General features: G+C 38.5%; 1 protein-coding gene across 2 annotated transcripts in view; it reads left to right on the forward strand.

Moving 5' to 3' along the window:
• Positions 1-13,685, forward strand: part of cntn4 (contactin 4) — a 280,686-nt gene that overhangs the window by 241,231 nt on the left and 25,770 nt on the right. For both annotated transcript variants that reach the window (XM_017426954.3, XM_017426955.3), the window contains exon 12: positions 2,144-2,271. In XM_017426954.3, the coding sequence (XP_017282443.1) occupies positions 2,144-2,271 (128 nt within the window). The remainder of the gene's footprint in view (positions 1-2,143; positions 2,272-13,685) is intronic.

The following is a 13,685-nucleotide window of genomic DNA, read 5'->3' on the forward strand; positions in this document are numbered from 1 at the left end:
ATAAAACTTGTTTCTCCTGTCTGTTAGCAAGATTGGATAAAAACTAATGAATAGATGTGGATGAAATGTTTATGAAATGTTGGGGTTGTCACAAAAAACAATGGATAACATTTTGGTGGTCATCCAGATTTTGATCCGGACTGTTTCTTAATTATGCTGTGGCATGGCAGAGGTTTGCCTTTCTCTGAGTGCTTCTAGTTACACTAAGTTTAGGTTAGATTACAAAATTGAACTAACATTTTTTTTAAATATTCTTAAAAACATGTTTTTTGGCATATTCAAAATATAAATCAATATGACACTTATTAAAAAAATATCTAAAGTATAAATTAGTAAAAGGAAATAAAATACTTGCTCAGAATGTTGCATAAAGTACATGGCTTCTCTTTCCCATGTTGATAGTATAAAATAAATATGTAAAATAAAAAAAAGAATTGTTTTTTTGTTATGTCTTTCTGCATTGCATGTACATGAAATAATCACTGATGAGATAATAAATGCAGTTTTACTGTACTCATGACATGTATGTAACTGTGTGAAGTAGGAAAATTTGATAAACCGGTAAAACAAACAAAGAATTAATCATAAGCACAAACTAAAGATGAGCATGAGTTGATAAAAACACAAGTAACTAAATGTGTGTGCTTACAAATAGAACTAATGTATTTAAATCAACATTTTATTACAAATTAAAGTTTCAATGTGTTGAATGAATAAATTAGGGTGCACGAGAGTTTCCGACTTTAGTGGAGTGTAGCCATGGGTTTGCCCATCACAGGGCTGTTGTGAGATGTCATACTCAGAGTTTGTATTAGGGCTGACACTCAGCTACTACCACATGAGATTTCATGTCACTATTTGCTGAATTTACTGGGCTATGGCCATTTTTGTATTAGCTAATGTCAAAAAGCTGTGGTGGTCATCTTGAATTTATGGTGATTTGGCTTTTTCTGGGTTTTGTTTTTGTTTTAGTTTATTTAAGTTCTCTGGTTTGTGTTTTGGTTTTGTTTCCTATTTTTAGTTATCTGGTTTTTGTTTTCTTCTTGGTTCATCTAGGTTCTGTCCTCCTCGTGTTTGTGTTTTCATTTCCACTCTCCCCAAGTCATTCACTTGTCTGTCAGCCACACCCATCTTCACCTGTCCCGACTCAGTAATCATTCCACCTGTTCCCACTCACCTCGTTATCCTCAGTCTTAAAAACCCGGTCACTCTTCCCATACCTCTTCTTTGTTGCTGCCTTGCTCCATGTTTCCTGTTTTCTGAGTCCTGTTCTGGTTATGCTTTTGAATTTAGTTTTTGTTTGTTTGCTGCCTCGTCAGCTTTTGTTTTCGTTTGTTTCTTTTGTTTAATAAATTAGTTTTTCTTTAAAGTCTGCGATCTGGGTTCGTCTCCGTCATCCACACTTGTAACAGAACTGGACTGACTCTAAAAGTTATTAACTTGTAGATAGACATCCAGTAATTAGTTTCTGAAAGTTTAACTAAAATCCATCCAGTGGTTCATGAGATTTTGCCAACACATATACAGGATTGACTAAAACACTTCATGCTAAAGTTTTAAGCAATAACTTGCACAATGAGCACTTAGAGTATGTGTTGTGTATGACTCTTAGCTACTACCACACAAATTTTTAACAGAATATTTGTACAATTGGCTGAGTGATAGCCATTTTTGGCTCATGTGCGGCTGAGGTGCATTCAGAGAAACAGTTTCTACCCTACAGCTGTCAGACTGCTGAATTCGAACCACACTTAGTTCAGCTTCATCTCATATATACTCTTTTTTTAAAGTTTGTATGCATGTATATGTATATACTCTTATTATTTATTTATATGTATTCATTTATTTATTTATTAGGCTTCTTGAACTGGGACGTGAGTCCAAATTTCGTACCACAAACATGCAAGTGTGAGCTGGTATGACTAAAAGATCGTTGAATCCTTAAATTGAGTTGGCTCCAAAAGATAATCTTTTGATAAAATTCAGAAAAACAAACACACAAACTCAAAAACCCAAGCAACTACAATATCACCTGCCTTTCATGGCAGTGGGAAATAATATCCCTGATTTACATTGTAGACAAAATTTTGTTATGACTAAAGCTCATTCTGTGGGGCTAATCTTTCCTTGGTTTTGATTACAGGGTTTCCATCCTGGACAATGGCAGCCTTCGGATATGGAACGTCACCAAATCTGACGGAGGCCTTTATACCTGCATGGCAAGAAACCAGTTTGGAGTGGCAAGCAGCACAGGAAGTGTCACAGTTAAAGGTACTTCCTGTTCCCACTTTGCATTTGATGGTTCTCTCTTTTGCGTCTCATTCTGTGTAATACGGACCATTTGTTCAAAATGTTCTCATACTGCGACCAAGGAGGCCTGTGTGACATTTTGTCTCTTTATTTGAAAAGCTTACCTGAAATCTTTGAAACCATAAAAAAGGCAGAAACACTTGTAATTATTACAATACGCCCAGAACTAAAAGTCCAACACATCTCACACTGTTACCTTCTTCAGTTTTGTAAAGTCCTGTGGTAGTTTTTGGAGGAAGGACAAGTCGTCTGGCATCAGCATAAATCTGTAGCAGGGTGCACTTTGAGGGCTCCCTGCATCCCTGACTGCTGCTGATTTTCAGGCATTCATAATGAATGAAAACTGTCTTTTATAATTCAACAGAAAAAGGAAACATGCCTTGATAGTGATTTGCAGAAGACAGAGACAGTCAAGGCTTATTTAAAATTCCATTATGTGATGTTTTCCAGTAAAAAGAAAAAAGAAAAGGTAAAAAAATATTGTAGAGATGTGGTGCACAGTATTTTTTTTGCTGTTATTCATGTTGGCATAAATCAATGCTTTTTTTTAGTATTCAATCAAAAGCTTGCTCGTAGTAATGCAAAAGTCAATTAATCTAGCTTTTACAGCAACAAGTTGGATAACTGGTAAAAAAAATTATGTTTTAGCAAGCTGATGTGATATTGACACTGCATTTCAGCAGATTTTATATACTGCAGCAGACAGACTATTAAATGTACTGAACCTTGGAGCAAAACTCATAAACCGCACAAGAAGAAAGCTCTGGTTTTATTAAAAAAAAAAAAAAAGACTTCAGAGAGTGATGGGAAACTTACATCATTTTAAACCATATAGTCTGGGGGTTATGGAAGGATTTTGGTCACAATTTAATAGAATCTCCTCTGCGACCTGTGCATGTCCTTCCCCAGCAGATGAAAGGTTTTGTACGTTGCACAGGCACACGATCGATGTGCACCGCATGTTCACACGTAGCTACACTGAAGCACGTTCTCTCTCCAATGCTGAATGAAAGGTGTGAGCAGGATGTGGCTCTCAGGATTTGCCTTCAAATCTTAGATCTGCTGCCAGCAGTGAGAGGAAAGAGAAGTGCCTGCTGAAAGGGTGAATAATGTTCAAGGCAATTAAAGGTCTAGCAGTCTTTGAAGGAATGGGTGTCACCCGCCATCTCTCATGCCAGAGTTGTAGACTAAAATCATCCTATGTATTTAAGTTTTTAAAACTTGTAAATGACGGGGGCAGACACCAACAGTTATGTTAACGCTGTAGGCAAAAATATTGTGCAATGTGTAGCAATAGAGGTAAGTGCTGAGAATGATTCTCCGCTACTGCTTCACCAACTTTTAGCACAATATCTGTAAAAACAACCAAGTTATAAATATTTTTCTGGTAGCTAATGTAAATTAGCTTTGGTGGCCATCTTGAAATAATTTACTCCAGGAGCTTATTAGTTGTAGATGTACATTTGTCCATGAGATATTTTACTCTTAGATAAACAAGATTGACACCAATAGTTAATGCCAACATTTTAAGCAAATTTGTATGTGTTGGGGATAATGCTCAGGTTCTACCAAACCAAATTTTTGCTTACTATCTGTAAAACTGGCTGAGCTATAACCATTTTGGGTTTAATAAGTTTAGCTATGGCAGCCATTTTGAAAGACATTGACTCCAAAACCTAATCAGTTATAGATGTTCATCCAATAGTTACTTTCTGAGAGTTTTTATTAAAACCCATTCAGTAGTTCATGAGATATTTTGTTAATGCTACAGCCAAACAAACACACACACTCACGCACACAAACAAAAACATTGTTTCGCATTTCAGCAGTGGGCGATAAAAATTCCAATGATCCACTGGAACAAACAACACATGGAAATCTATACAGAAACATCAGAAACACGAGGTATGGCCCTCCCTCCCTGAGGCCAATACATAGAAGATCAATAATTCTATAAATCTACACAAACCGGCCAACAAGGAAGGTCACAGCAAAAGAAATAACAATAACACTAGTGAACCGTGCACCCTCTGAGAAAAGAGGGTCAGAGTGAGGGGGTGATAGTTCACTGAATATGTCAGCAAATCCCCCAGAGGAGCCAGAGGAGAGAACACCGTCCCCCTGTGAGTACCGGACTGGCAGACAGCATCGTGCATGGCATACAGCCACTAAATGCACAGCACTTTATACCCTGCTCACATTCATTTTTAATGAAGTGTAATAACTCTCGCACCAGAGCAGAAATGCAATCTGCAGCCCTGGTGATCAAACAACACCGGGACGTTTTCACCCAGCATATCCTCTGACAGACCTGGAGGCTCGGAGGCTGGGAGCTGAACTTTTTCAACATATCTGCAAACGGCAGCAACAACCCGTGTGTCTCTGTCACCACGGTAATGACGACACATAGAAAAACCCCTTGCATGCTGCACGTATTAACAGAGGGCATTGGGAGCAGGGGGAATGGATGCTTCATAACTGTGTGTCTAGATACACTCTTCTGGTCATTTTTCTATGTGTGTTTGTTTGTACCTTTGCCAAAATATCTCATGAAACAATGGACAGATTTTGCTGTGAATGGCAGAAGGTAATCACTGGGAAGACATTTACCACTGACTACCTTTGGAGTCAACCTCATTCAAGATGGTCGCCAGAGCCAACTGACTTTAGGAAACACAAAAATATTTATAACTCAGTCAGTGTTGCAGATATTGAACTAAAACTAGGCGTGTCAGTAACTGAACGTCATCCTCAGCACACACACTGCAAGAGCTACACGTTGCACCATAATGCAGCAGGTGATATGCATTCCTTCAATTCAGGGACGTGCAGTCAGGGGTGGCAGGTGAGGCAGAGCCTCAACTCTCATCATGACAAGAAAAAAAAAAAAGATAACATAAAATTAATTTTAATATTTGTCCAATATTTGTTTTTATGTATGACTAATTTTTGAACATTTTTATAGTCAAAATCACTGAAATCCCTGAAATTGCATATTTCCTGTTCAAATACAAGGGTGAAACGCGAGGTGCGGCAGCAACGAGCCGAGCCTCACCTCTGAATGCGCAATCCATCACAAACTGGGTTGATACATGCAATTGGCCCCTGCCTGTTGCCGTACCGCTGCATGTCGCCAATATAATGGTTTATATAGCCTGATTTTCCACAGTTCTGGCTAATGTCTTTAACCATTTATGTTTAATGTTTGTTAGTGACATATTTAGTTTTGCTGAGGGGACATAAAACCGCAGTGAAAAGGCACAGGGTGAGGCAGGGCAGTACTCTGCCTCACTGAAGGGGGGTGTACATGAGCCAACGGGTGGTTGTTGCTGCTGTCCTTTTGTGCAGAGGCGAGTGAGAGTCACGTGCACTGTTGCGAGCCGTTAATTTTTGTTTTGCTCCATCGGACTGCCAAAATAGAGAGAGAGAGACGCAATAACCAGTAGCCATTTAAATAAGCTACCCTTTTGGGTTTATATATTTGTAAATCTGAGTCTAAAGGAGTCAGTGCCTCACCAACCATGAATCTCACCGCACGTCACTGCTTCAATGAGCGCTAGGCTTGCTGCAAAAGTTAGTACCCCACTTTAAGGCCTGATAAAAGATCTGCCTCAGTCAGTCAGTTCCACTCTGTGCTCTCCCCTTTGCTATTTATCACCAACTGCGAGATGAAAACAGGTAGTGCCCCCCCCCCCGCAGCCAATTGGTTAAAGATGGGAGGAGGAGGAGGAGGAGTGAAACCAACCACGGTCTCTGCACGTTCCAGGTGGACGGCCTGAGTGGACACATCCGTGGATGTCCTCTCAACATAAACAGACTCTACTGTTTATTGTTCTATGAAATTAGGTTTTTCTTTGACACCCTCTCTCACTTCCTTCCTGTCCTGCGTTCAATCTGCAGTGTGCTGCTGATGTACAAATGTTCCTTTTGTGTGATCTTTTGCCTTTCTGTCACCGTTGATATTGTTTGCTAAATATGACGGGGTAATTCCCGAGCGCCGCTTCATTGAGGACTGGAATCCTGTTCAGTGAAGAGAAATTTGTGTTGCGGGATCAGCCCTTATGGGGGATGACAGTAGTTTATTCAAATTGACTTTCTGATATGAATGCTGCAAAATAAATAAATAAAATGAAAACCTGTTGAACAGGGTTCTGTGTCTTGGGCTCTGAATAGGCCGCGGAGGAACAGCCACATCAGCAGAGCCCCCATTACTCCCTGCACTGGGGGATATTAGCAGATTAACTGCACTTGATTATAGAAGTGCTGTCTGAATTCTGATTATACTGGAGATGAGCTGTGACAATTAGGGTTGCTGTGTTTGTTGTGTTCCAGCTGAGAAGGAAGTATTTTCATATAGTTTTGTTGTTCTAGTGTGTGTGCGTGTATGCCCAAGTCTCTGTTGGCAAAATATCTCATGAACCACTGAATGGATTTCTATGAAACTTTCAGAAACTAATTACTAAATGTACATTTACAAATGTTTTACTTTTAAAGCCAACTCTATTCAAATCAGGTGCCACAGCTAACCACCCTTTAAAAAGCACAACAATGGCTATAACTCAGTTCATTTTATAGATATTGAGATAAAATTTGGTGTAGCTAGGAATTATTCCCACTCACACTTCAAGGGCTACTCCTTGCAAAAGATCTTTGCCTAAAAGTTTAGCATTAACTGTTGAAGCCAGTCCTGTTTGTCTGTTAGCAAAATATCACGATCCACTGAACAGATTTTATTCAGATTTTCAGAAAGTAAACATTGGCCATACATCTAAAACTGATTAACTATGGGAGTCAATCCAATACATACAGTTGAAGATAGTTGCTATAGCTAATTGACTTTGGACAACACAAAAATGTCTATAATTCAGTCAATTGTACGTCATTGAGCTAATATATAGTGTTTTGCATCTGAGACTCATTCACATAACATACTGAGCTGACATCTTACAGTATCATATAAGATCATGCATAATAATTTTTCAAGGTTTGACCAAAACAGCTACGACTTTGTCATTTCTCAACATAGGATGATTTTAGTCTAAAATTCTGGCATAAAAGGCAGTGGGCAATATGCATTTCTTCAAAAAAATCTGAGTCCTTTATTTATTTATTTTTTTTATCTAATATAAGTATTTCTGGTTCCTTGAATGATTCCCTGACATTTCAGGTCAAACCACTACAAGGCCTTTATTTTGATTTGCAAAGTTTCGACTGTAACTGTAATCACTTTGGTGATCCTTTAAGTTTTCTTTCAGTGCTATGATTAGGTCAGAATTTTAATTTGTATCCAGTTTATGACCAATTACCTTAAAACAGTGGTGTTGTTGCTATCAGGCATCCTGGGAACTACTGGCTGTGGGCTGCAGACAGTGGGGAGCTGGACTGTCATTAAGTTTTTATCAGCCCTCTATGCGTGCCTGTCGTTTGGGGTGCGCCTGAGAGTGTGCTGCCTGATTGCTCCTGGACTGGGCTCGCTGGTCTTTCAAAGCATGGTAACAAAATAAAAGACCCTCTTTCCACTGGTTGACTTTTGACTATCTTAGATAGAGGCTTGCAGCCACAAGAGAAACCATTTATAGAAAATAATCCACTGTTGAACCATCAGCTTTTTCAGTGTTTTATGGGCTTTGCAAACACCATGTAAACTTTACAAAGTATTTTAGTCAGAGAGTGCTTTTTTTTCCACAGTAATTGAAATGCTTATTCTGTAATAGACTGAAGTCATTTTCATTCATTCATCCATTCTTTGTGTGAATGCTGAGTCAGCATTTACACTGTTTTTCATTTTCCCTTCTGTACATTCTTTATACTTTTAGCTTTTTCAGCTAGTCAGGTCTTAAAATGTTCAGCTCATTCAGGATAATGGCTGTGACTTTTGGTATTTGTTTGGACTCATACTTTTTGAACTATTTAACTTTTTTTTACATTTTTTCTTACAAAAACATCTTCAAATCTTTCAAAAGCTTGGTGCTCTTTGAAGTCTTTTTCACAGTTCTTTTACCAGTTTTACAATTATCAAAGCAGTAGTTTTTAGCTACTGCTCTGCTAGTTTTAGCTTTTAGCTACTATTTTGCTCATTTTGACTTCTGTCTACTGTTCCATCTATTAGCTACCTTTCTGCTGGTTTTAGTTTTTACTTTTTCTGTTGCTACCTTTAACTTTTAGCTAATGTGATGCTGGTTTTAGCTACTGTCAAGCTATTTTATCTATTGTTTGTTGGTTTTAGCTTTTAGGTAATGGTCAGAAAAGGTGATTCAGGCTTATATTTAATCTCACTATAATTATTGTATATCACTTTTACTTGCCTTTACTTTGCTTGTCCAAAATTCAGCACTTAAACTGTTGACTCGGTCCTCTAGGCTCTCCTATGTCACATTTCTCCCGATCTCTCTGCATTGGCTTCCGCTCTGAACAGAAACCACTTCAAGTTTCTAGTTAGGACTTTTAAGACAAGGGCGGCAGTGGCTCAGGAGGTAGGGGTTTGTCTTGTGATCGGAGGGTTGCTGGTTCGAACTCCCCCCCGCTCCGACTGTCTCAGCTGTTGTGTCCTTGGGCAAGACACTTCACCTGCCCTGCCTACTGGTAGTGGTCAGAGGGCTCGGTGGCGCCGGTGTGATGGCAGCCTCACTTCTGTCAGCCCGCCCCAGGGCAGCTGTGGCTACAATGTAGCTTACCACCATCAGTGGGTGAATGATTGTAGTGTAAAGTGCTTTGGGGTCCTTGGACTAGATAAAGCGCTATATAAGTGCATGCCATTTACTGAAGTTACTGTTTTAATGCAAATATAAAAATGACATTTATGAATGAGAACAGGAAGATTTGACAGTTTGGCAAGGATTGCTGGGAAATTTCAAGCCAAAGCCTTCTTGTTGTTAGGTAACAGCACTGAACATTTAGCATCCAATTAAACTGTTTAAAATATTTTGCTCCACCACCACCCCCTTTCAGCAAGGTTTAGAAATCTTTGTCTCACAATGTAAAAATAGGTTTTAAGTTTCATCGAGATTATTCAAAATGAATGGTTCTGCTTGTAGATGTTTGCCCCTTTTTTGTTCTTTCAAGACAGAAGATTATTTGATTAGTTTACACTATGCCCTTTTTTATAGGGTAGAAAGTGACCTAAATGTCACATAATTCAATACTGAGTTCTATCTGCTGCTTTCCAAGTGCGCTCTGTCATCCATGTTGAATGGTAGCAACGATGTGAAATTAATGCGATGTGTGATTCCTGACAGCCACATAGAAAAATAATGAGCAGCCATCTGTCAGTAATCACCAGCTGGTTGCTACAGATGTGCCACAAAACATTTCACAAATACAGTACAGAGAGGCTCTTGTATCTGTCTGCTAAGTAATGTAGCCAACAAGGTTGTTTTGCTAGTAAATTATAGCCTTCAGAAACCTTTGATTGGTTTTGAAAAATGTTTGGGCCTCAGAAAATAAGGAGGTTGTGTTGGATTGTTATAAAGCACGTTTCATAGAAAAGGACAAGGAGGTTTATCTAGAGTAAGATGATTTTTTTTCTTTTAATTTTCAACAGATTTTTGCACAAAAACGACATAATTAATAACACTAAGGGTTGAAGGTTATCCCAAACATTACTGTGGTTTTCCTTGACAAATATGAACCTTAGGCTGATGATTAGATGTTGTTTATCTTCTCAACCTCCTGATACTCTGCGTCCTCATACGAGGACATTGTATTCAAAAAAGGCACACTAGAGAAAAGGTTGGAAAAACTCTTAACTTGAAAAACTTTTTAATTGTGAGCTTCAGTTTGTTTTAAATCTACAGTGCCTGTAAAAGGTATTCACACCTCTTGAACCTTTCTACATTTTGTCACATTACAACAAGCTTCAGTGTATTTTACTGACATTTTATGTGATAGACCAACACAAAATGGAGCATAATTGGGAAATGGAAGGCAGCTTATTCATAGATTTCGAAATGTTTTACAAATAAAAACCTGAAAAGTATCCCATGCATTTATATTCACCCATTGAGTCAATACTTTGAAGAACCATCTTTTGCTGCAATCGCAGCTGCAGGTCTTGTAGAGTTTGTCTCTACCAACTCTGCACATCTAGGTCTTGAAATGTTTGCCCATTCTTCTTTGAAAATCAGATACAGCTCATTCAGATTGCACGGAGAGTGTCTGTGATCAGCAATTTTCAAGTCTTGCCACAGATTCTCAGCTGGATGTAGGTCTGGACTTTGACTGGTCCATTCTAACACATGAATATGTTTTGATCTGACCCATTCCATTGTAGATCTGGCTGGATGTTTCAGGTCATTGTAGGTAGGTAGGTACATTTATTTATATAGCACTTTTCAGCACAAGGCGACTCAAAGTGCTTTACAACACAAGAACAAAATTATAGACAAAGTTACAGCAGTAATTAAACACAATGAAACACAAAAGCTAAACAAGATAAACTAAACTAAGTGTACAGTTTGGATAAGTAATCTAAAACATGAGATTGCTAAACTAATGATACCGAGCTTTCTAAATAGTACCAGACCCTCTATACGGCCGACATAACAATTACGAACTAAGGTCTAAACATAACACGAGGAGACAGAGAGAAGAATACGTCCGCCTTCCACCAGGGTTAAAAAAAAAAAAAAAAAAACCTACTGGAAGGTGAACCTCCCCTCCAGTCTCAAGTCTTCAGCCTCTAACAGGTTTTCTTCCAAGATTGTCCTGGATTTAGCTTCATCCATCTTTTCACCAACTTCTGAGTTTCCTTTAACAGTGGTTTTCTTCTTCCTTTCTTCCATAAAGGACAGATATGTGACGTAAACAACTAGTATATTAGTAATATAAAATTGTCCCGTGGACAGATTGTCCCACCCAAGATGTGGATCTCTGCAGCTCCTCCAGCGTTACCATGGGCTTCTTGGCTGCTTTTTGGTTTAATGCTCTCTGTCAGTTTAGGTGGATGGCCATGTCTGGATAGGTTTACAGTTGTGCGGTACTTTTCCCATTTTCTGATGATGGATTAAACAGGGCTCTGTGAGATGTTCAAAGTCTGGAAACTGTTTTGTATTGTTTTAGAGCCTTATGCTGCTGACCTGTCTGGTGTGTACTTTGGCCTTCATGATACTGTTTGATCACTAATGTTCTGTAGCAAATCTCTGAGGCCTTCACAGAACAACAGGATTTATATTGAGATTAAATAACACACAGGTGGACTCTGTTTACCAGTTTACTTCTGAAGGTGATTGGTTGCACTGGATTTTAGTTTCCTTTAGTTACTTTTCAGATTTTTATTTGTAAAGAATTTTACAAATGGCCTTGTTTCATGTATCAATTTTTTTTCCAATGTACAAATGTGTGATGCTCAATGTTGGCCTATCGCATAAAATACATTTTCAAGGCACTGCATATACATCAATATTATTTGGAAGACGTACATGATGTAGGATGTACGAACAGTAAACTTTACCCAAATTAATTTTCAGACACCCCCCCACCCCTATTATAAATCCTTATATCATTTCAGTTTATGAAAAAAGCTTAAACCACGTAGTTACATTCTGATAGATTTCACATTATGCATCACTACAGCTGAAGACCATTAAAGCAGAGGAGAATTATTCATAATATTTGTGTGAAGACTGGTGAAAGTGGCCACATGAGGCTTGTCATTACATCTCACTGAGGAGCTGCGAGTCATTTGGTACTGTCAGCTGGCACCGTTTGCTAGTTTGTCAGTCATGATATATTGTTACACAGCTTCCCTGAGTGTTACCAGTGTACACTAGTTAATTTTTTTACACTGGGTTGCAAATGTATTTACTCTGTATGTATTCTCTTTTGTTGCTTTACAGCGTGGAATATAACTTAATTTTTATTCTCACAAAAATACTCCAGGGTTTTTGAATTAAATGAAAGGGACAAATCTTATTTCGCAAAATTCTAAAAAACATATAGAACTGGTTTAAAGCCCCAAACATTATATTCAGAAGCCACTCAACAGTCACAGCAGCAACTCTCTTCAGCTATGTCTCCATGATTTTGGCACATCTAGCCACTGGAATTTTTGCCCATTCTTCAGAAGAAGTTCCAAGTTGAATGGCTGCCACTTGTGTACAGCTTTCAATAAAACCATAGATTCTCAGTTGGATAGAGGCCTGGACTTTGACTGGGCCATTCCAGCACATTTAACTGTGGAGTGTTGCTCCAGCAGTGTGTTTAAGGTCATTGTCCTGCTGAAAGGTGGGCCACCAACTCAGTCTCAAATCTATTGAGGACCCAAACGTGTTTCTCTCAAGAATATTTTGCAGCATCTATTCTTTTTTTTAAACTCTGACCAGTTTCCTAGTCCCTGTGGTCCAAAAATAAAATAAAAATCCACCTCATGATGCTGCCAACGCCATGCTTCATCGTGGCAATAGTGTTTTCAGCATGATGGAAAGAGTTGTGTTTGTGGCAGACATGGTGTTGTCCTTGGTGGCCTACAAGTTAAATTTTAGTATCACCTTCTTCCACATATTTGGGGAGTCTCCAATATGTATTTTGTCAAATTCCAAATTATATGCCATTTGTATTTGTTTGCTTTTTGTGAGCAATGACTGTTTCCCATCTACTTTATCAGGAAGCATAGCTCTGTGCAGCTTACAATAATCCTATGAACAGATACTCCTATCTCTGCAAAAGAGCTACCCTGCTACATCACGGCTATTTTTGGCCTCAGGATTTCTTTCTTTCCTGATTAATGCCTTCCTTTTAGCAGGTTTGTTGTGGTGGCATATTTTTTTCCCATTGTCTAATAATGGGTTTAATGGTGCTCTGTGTTCAGGGTTTGGAATGCTTTCTAGAACCAAACCCGATCTGTACTCCTCCACAACAGCAACGCAAATGGGGTGAAAACGTGCATGCACTTGTCAGTTATAGGTTAAAAATTTTTTATCCTCATTTAATTTGAATAATTTGGAGTATTTTGTGTAGGTTCCTTCCTTTTAAATCACATCCAAACTACAGCAGAATCTGTCAATTCAAAGTTCTAAAACAGAAAAAATATCAAGGGGGCAAATACTTTAGCAAATAACATTGCAGACTGTATCTGAGTATGATAGATCAAGGGGCAAAATATTTTCCTAAAACTCTGTCAGTGGCTGGTGCAAAATTCTGCATTCAGCCTTATTATTATCCATCAAGCAATGTTGGGTATCTCTAACTTTAGAGCTGTATTAGATACTGATTTTCATTCTTCTACCATTTTAAATACAGCCTCTTTCACCAGAAAAAAACAAGTTACTCATTGTATTTTTGTGAGCCTCAGAGCAATAATTGATAGTTATTTTAAACTATCCAGAGGGAGAAGGGGATGGCTCTCAGCTACTACTTCACCAAATTTTAGCCCACTGTCT

Source organism: Kryptolebias marmoratus, linkage group LG4 (genome assembly GCF_001649575.2).
Source record: "Kryptolebias marmoratus isolate JLee-2015 linkage group LG4, ASM164957v2, whole genome shotgun sequence".
In the NCBI taxonomy this organism is placed as follows: domain Eukaryota; kingdom Metazoa; phylum Chordata; class Actinopteri; order Cyprinodontiformes; family Rivulidae; genus Kryptolebias; species Kryptolebias marmoratus.